General features: G+C 49.2%; 1 protein-coding gene across 1 annotated transcript in view; it reads left to right on the top strand.

The window, feature by feature from the left end:
* pcm1 (pericentriolar material 1) overlaps positions 1–7,099 on the top strand; it is a 30,959-nt gene extending 23,860 nt beyond the window's left edge. Inside the window, 7 exon segments of the mRNA XM_030787954.1 lie at positions 1,423–1,576; positions 1,855–2,006; positions 2,111–2,183; positions 2,329–2,540; positions 3,817–3,909; positions 4,035–4,158; positions 6,742–7,099. Of these exon segments, the coding sequence (XP_030643814.1) occupies positions 1,423–1,576; positions 1,855–2,006; positions 2,111–2,183; positions 2,329–2,540; positions 3,817–3,909; positions 4,035–4,158; positions 6,742–6,767 (834 nt within the window). The 3' untranslated portion in view covers positions 6,768–7,099.
* Positions 7,100–7,146: the final 47 nt, after the last annotated feature.

Below are 7,146 nucleotides of genomic sequence, written 5' to 3'. Positions count from 1 at the left end.
GGTCTGTGTAAAGGGGAGGGTCAGCCTCATTGACATGGAGCCATTTTTACTGTTACCTCCCTGTAGTTCAGTATCACTCTCAGTGCACTTCTGCTCATGTGTAGACCCATATTTGCCAATGTTGTCGTGCACATTTTGAAATCCAGTTAGTAAGTGCATGACTTGGTGGAAAAAATGGCTTTACATCCACACTTAAGAATAAAGGTATTGTCAGTGCAAGGCTTCATCATTCTTATACTATACTGATAATTAGTTTAGTTTTAGCTTTAGTTTTAGTTCACTGGGTATAAGAGCTGTTATTGGGTATAAATAATAATTTATTTGGTAGCTTATTGTGTATTTTTTTTTATCCTGCACAGATAATGACAGGGTTAAAAACAGTCATTGGTGCTAGCCAGCAGTGAGGGAAAGGTTTTAATAAACCCATATGTCTGAAAGGCAAATGTGGCCTTTATATAGGCTGTGACATTTTGTATGATCACTGTAAAACACTGCACACTGTTAGAAAGACTTATGGTGTTTGTGAAGTGTTCTTCCTGTTTGCATTGTTTTGAGCACCACTGCTAAATGTTTCTTTGTATGTTACTGGATCCGTTGTCTTTGGTAAGAGCTGGTCTGTGGTTTTGATCCGTTGTCTTTGGTAAGAGCTGCTGCTCTGTGGTTTGGATCTGTTTTCTTTGGTAAGAGCTGGTCTGTGGGTCTTTGGTAAGAGCTGGTCTGTGGTTCTTTGGTAAGAGCTGGTCTGTGGTTCTTTGGTAAGAGCTGGTCTGTGGTTTGGATCTGTTGTCTTTGGTAAGAGCTGGTCTGTGGTTTGGATCTGTTGTCTTTGGTAAGAGCTGTTCTGTGGGTCTTTGGTAAGAGCTGGTCTGTGGGTCTTTGGTAAGAGCTGGTTTGTGGTTCTTTGGTAAGAGCTGGTCTGTGGGTCTTTGGTAAGAGCTGGTTTGTGGTTCTTTGGTAAGAGCTGGTCTGTGGGTCTTTGGTAAGAGCTGGTCTGTGGTTTGGATCTGTTGTCTTTGGTAAGAGCTGGTCTGTGGGTCTTTGGTAAGAGCTGGTCTGTGGGTCTTTGGTAAGAGCTGGTCTGTGGGTCTTTGGTAAGAGCTGATCTGTGGGTCTTTGGTTAGAGCTGGTCTGTGGTGGTCTTTGGTAAGAGCTGCTCTGTGGGTCTTTGGTAAGAGCTGCTCTGTGGGTCTTTGGTTAGAGCTGGTCTGTGGGTCTTTGGTAAGAGCTGGTCTGTGGGTCTTTGGTAAGAGCTGGTCTGTGGGTCTTTGGTAAGAGCTGGTCTGTGGGTCTTTGGTAAGAGCTGATCTGTGGGTCTTTGGTTAGAGCTGCTCTGTGGTGGTCTTTGGTAAGAGCTGCTCTGTGGGTCTTTGGTAAGAGCTGCTCTGTGGGTCTTTGGTAAGAGCTGGTCTGTGGTTTGTGTAGGACAGAGACGAGACGGAGCAGGGAGGGGCCTCAGGCGGATCTGAGAGAGAGGAACGGCAGACGAACGGCAAAGACGGACAGAACAGCCAGGTCTCTGAGATGGACGAGGAAGAGGAGGAGGATGAAGAGGGAAAGGGACTCCCCCTGTCCATAAGTGAGTCACAGTAAAACCATCAAAGATTACAGCTTTGACACACACCACACCAAGACAACAATGCCATGGAAAATAAATAAAAAAACATGTTTCTGTGAAAACGAATGAAATAATGAAACACAAGCAGAATGAAAGTATTGAGTCTTCTATGAGTGGGCCTGTAGCAGACAGAATGTGTGATTAATGACCTGTGAGTTGTGTGTAAAGAGAGAGGGCGTGTACTGTGGGGCGTGTCCTCTGTCAGAAGAGTCACTCTGTGTTACACTGTTGTGTGTCAGGCCTGTCTAAAGCGGAGACACAGGCGCTGACCAACTACGGCAGTGGAGAAGATGAGAACGAGCTGGAGGAGGAGGAGGAGTTTGAGGCAGGCCCTGTGGAGGTGCAGACCTCCCTCCAGGCCAGCACTGACACTACTGCTGAACACAAACAGGTGGGGTGTGTGTGTGTGTGTGTGTGTTAGCACTCTAGCATGCTGTTTGAATCTTTGTGGAGTTTTGTGAGCAGTCCAGTGACACAGTGACTCTTTGACTGCAGTGCGGCGCTGGCTTGAGAGACGGTGGAAGCGAAGAAGTCCAGGCGGCTGAAGAGAAGTCAGAGGACGGTGAAGGTTTGCAGCCTCTGTGTAATGGACTCTCCCACCTGCTTCAGTGTAATGGCACCACAGGGAAATGAAGGTTTTATAATAGCACTCTTAAATGAGCCCCCTCACTCACTCTCTCTCTCTCTCTCTCTCTCTGGCCTCTCCCTGACAGTGAAGAACACTAAATCAGAACCCACAGAGGAGGTGGATTCTCCTGGGGAGGAACGGGAGAGACAGGAGTCGCGTCCAGAAACGCAGGAGCGCTCAGCTGTCAGAGACAGAGACAGGGAGAAGGCCTCCACTGCCTCCACCTCCCAAACCAGCCCCCAGGGTTCAGGCACGGGCAGCCCTGACACCGACTCCCCCGTCATCATCAACACCGAGGTACTCAACAGCCCCACCGCTGCTCTGTCTGCCTGTACTGTACACTCTACCATACATTATACATTCACTCTGTACTCTATAACCATAAACCTATAGCCTCACTATATAGACTACACACTCAGTCTGTACTCTATAATAATAACCTATAGTCTCACTAGACTATAGACTACACACTCAGTCTGTACTCTATAATAATAACCTATAGTCTCACTAGACTATAGACTACACACTCAGTCTGTACTCTATAATAATAACCTATAGACTACACACTCAGTCTGTACTCTATAATAATAACCTATAGTCTCACTAGACTATAGACTACACACTCAGTCTGTACTCTATAATAATAACCTATAGACTACACACTCAGTCTGTACTCTATAATAATAACCTATAGTCTCACTAGACTATAGACTACACACTCAGTCTGTACTCTATAATAATAACCTATAGACTACACACTCGGTCTGTACTCTATAATAATAACCTATAGTCTCACTATATAGACTACACACTCAGTCTGTACTCTATGCCTGTACTGTACACTCTACCATACATTATACATTCACTCTGTACTCTATAACCATAAACCTTTAGCCTCACTATATAGACTACACACTCAGTCTGTACTCTATGCCTGTACTGTACACTCTACCATACATTATACATTCACTCTGTACTCTATAACCATAAACCTATAGTCTCACTATATAGACTACACACTCAGTCTGTACTCTATGCCTGTACTGTACACTCTACCATACATTATACATTCACTCTGTACTCTATAACCATAAACCTATACCCTCACTATATAGACTACACACTCAGTCTGTACTCTATAATAATAACCTATAGACTACACACTCAGTCAGTACTCTATGCCTGTACTGTACACTCTACCATACATTATACATTCACTCTGTACTCTATAACCATAAACCTATAGTCTCACTATATAGACTACACACTCAGTCAGTACTCTATGCCTGTACTGTACACTCTACCATACATGATACATTCATTCTGTACTCTATAACAGTAACCTATAGTCTCACTAGACTATAGACTACACACTCAGTCTGTAATCTACTCTTTACTGTCACTAGAGTATAGTCTATACTGTACACTATACATTCATTCTCTACTCTAAGTGTACCCTACAGCAGACCAGTTCGGTTGGCATAGCCTATAGACTCACTCTGTACTCTGGCTGTAGTGAAGTGAATGTTAAGCGTGTGTAGTTAAGAGTGTGTGTGTGAATGTGCTGACACAGGAGGTAGGGTCTGGAAACACGAGTCAGAGGTCAGATGAAGAGGACTTTGTCAAAGTGGAGGACTTGCCGCTGCAGCTGTCTGTGCTGTGTGAGGTAAGAGTCTGGGTGTTTATTCAGAGTTTCAGCTCTGTTTGAGGGAGTGGACTCAGACGGCCCTGTGCTCACCAAGGCCTTTTGTGTGACTGTATTTGTATGACTGTGTCTGTGCGGCTGTGCAGGAGGAGCTGAGAAACAGGATCACTGAGGAGCAGAGGAATAATAGCCTGACCTCGGAGATCCTGAACGGGAACGCAGACGCACTGACAGGACTGGTGGGCAACAGCCAGTTACTCAAAGAGCCTGGTAATTACTGCCTCTTCCTTCCCATGTTAACACTCACCTGCACTAAAAATCCGGGTCAAGCAGGGGTGTTGCCTCGCTCACAGTTTGTGTCGCATTTGGACTGGTGTTGATTAAGCCACTGCGTTCCTTCATCATGGAGTTACAGTGCAGTGGAACACAAGAGCACCGGGCTGTTTAAAGTGTTTAGAGATACTCCACTTAGGCCAACAGCTGCACATTAGAGCAGGGCTTAACAGAGCAAGTCCACCTCATACAAAATATTCTCTCTCACATATGGACAGAAGGGGACACAAACAGTCCAAACATGTGAAAACAGTCCCTGATAAACTCTGTGTGGAGCTCAGTCTGCCCACCCATGTCAAAACCCTGTAGCCCCCGACACCCACTGATGTGTCACAACCCTGTAGCCCCCGACACCCACTGATGTGTCACAACCCTGTAGCCCCCGACAGCCACTGATGTGTCACAACCCTGTAGCCCCCGACAGCCACTGATGTGTCACAACCCTGTAGCCCCCGACAGCCACTGATGTGTGACAACCCTGTAACCCCCGACAGCCACTGATGTGTCACAACCCTGTAGCCCCCGACAGCCACTGATGTGTCACAACCCTGTAGCCCCTGACAGCCACTGATGTGTCACAACCCTGTAGCCCCCGACACCCACTGATGTGTCACAACCCTGTAGCCCCCGACAGCCACTGATGTGTCACAACCCTGTAACCCCCGACACCCACTGATGTGTCACAACCCTGTAGCCCCCGACAGCCACTGATGTGTCACAACCCTGTAGCCCCCAACACCCACTGATGTGTCACAACCCTGTAACCCCCGACAGCCACTGATGTGTCACAACCCTGTAGCCCCCAACACCCACTGATGTGTCACAACCCTGTAACCCCCGACAGCCACTGATGTGTCACAACCCTGTAGCCCCCGACAGCCACTGATGTGTCACAACCCTGTAGCCCCCGACAGCCACTGATGTGTCACAACCCTGTAGCCCCCGACAGCCACTGATGTGTCACAACCCTGTAGCCCCCGACAGCCACTGATGTGTCACAACCCTGTAGCCCCCGACAGCCACTGATGTGTCACAACCCTGTAGCCCCCGACACCCACTGATGTGTCACAACCCTGTAGCCCCCGACACCCACTGATGTGTCACAACCCTGTAACCCCCGACACCCACTGATGTGTCACAACCCTGTAACCCCCGACACCCACTGATGTGTCACAACCCTGTAGCCCCCGACAGCCACTGATGTGTCACAACCCTGTAGCCCCCGACAGCCACTGATGTGTCAAAACCCTGTAGCCCCCGACACCCACTGATGTGTCACAACCCTGTAGCCCCCGACAGCCACTGATGTGTCACAACCCTGTAGCCCCCGACAGCCACTGATGTGTCACAACCCTGTAGCCCCCGACAGCCACTGATGTGTGACAACCCTGTAACCCCCGACAGCCACTGATGTGTCACAACCCTGTAGCCCCCGACAGCCACTGATGTGTCACAACCCTGTAGCCCCCGACAGCCACTGATGTGTCACAACCCTGTAGCCCCCGACACCCACTGATGTGTCACAACCCTGTAGCCCCCGACAGCCACTGATGTGTCACAACCCTGTAACCCCCGACAGCCACTGATGTGTCACAACCCTGTAACCCCCGACACCCACTGATGTGTCACAACCCTGTAGCCCCCGACAGCCACTGATGTGTCACAACCCTGTAGCCCCCGACACCCACTGATGTGTCACAACCCTGTAACCCCCGACAGCCACTGATGTGTCACAACCCTGTAGCCCCCGACAGCCACTGATGTGTCACAACCCTGTAGCCCCCGACAGCCACTGATGTGTCACAACCCTGTAGCCCCCGACACCCACTGATGTGTCACAACCCTGTAACCCCCGACAGCCACTGATGTGTCACAACCCTGTAGCCCCCGACAGCCACTGATGTGTCACAACCCTGTAGCCCCCAACACCCACTGATGTGTCACAACCCTGTAACCCCCGACAGCCACTGATGTGTCACAACCCTGTAGCCCCCGACAGCCACTGATGTGTCACAACCCTGTAGCCCCCGACAGCCACTGATGTGTCACAACCCTGTAGCCCCCGACAGCCACTGATGTGTCACAACCCTGTAGCCCCCGACACCCACTGATGTGTCACAACCCTGTAGCCCCCGACACCCACTGATGTGTCACAACCCTGTAACCCCCGACACCCACTGATGTGTCACAACCCTGTAACCCCCGACACCCACTGATGTGTCACAACCCTGTAGCCCCCGACAGCCACTGATGTGTCACAACCCTGTAGCCCCCGACAGCCACTGATGTGTCACAACCCTGTAGCCCCTGACAGCCACTGATGTGTCACAACCCTGTAGCCCCCGACAGCCACTGATGTGTCACAACCCTGTAGCCCCCGACAGCCACTGATGTGTCACAACCCTGTAGCCCCTGACAACCACTGAGATGTCAAAACCCTGTAACCCCCGACAGCCACTGATGTGTGACAGAGTGGAGCAGTGATACTGAGGGAATTTCTCTCTCTCTTTCTCTCAACAGAAACGGTTGGAGCGCAGAGTGCCTGAAGAATGGGAGGCGTCGTTGTTTTTGATTGCTTCCTGTTGAGGAGGCCGTCTCTATGCTGATGCTGTAAAAATAATCCTCTCTGTACAGAGTTTCACTATGGCTTCTCTGGTTAAGATGCCTGCGCACTGACGTTAAAGCCAGGCCTTCTGTTTTAACATGTCGCTGTGTTCCAGTGACACATGCCAAGCTTCACACTCACTGTTCAGGTGATGACAAAACAAACAAACAAACAAACAAAAAGCCTATTTATCTGTCTGTGTACCATGAGTTGGTTTTATCTGAAGCGTTTTATACTGGTTTGAGGTTGAAGAAGCTGGAGGTAGAAGGGGCTGTCTCATAGTATTTAACTGTGGGGTTTTTTTTTTCTGTTTTTAAATG

This window comes from Chanos chanos, chromosome 11 (genome assembly GCF_902362185.1).
Source record: "Chanos chanos chromosome 11, fChaCha1.1, whole genome shotgun sequence".
NCBI classification, from domain to species: Eukaryota; Metazoa; Chordata; class Actinopteri; order Gonorynchiformes; family Chanidae; genus Chanos; species Chanos chanos.
Note: the sequence above shows the minus strand (reverse complement) of the source record. Positions and strands in the feature narration are given on the sequence as shown.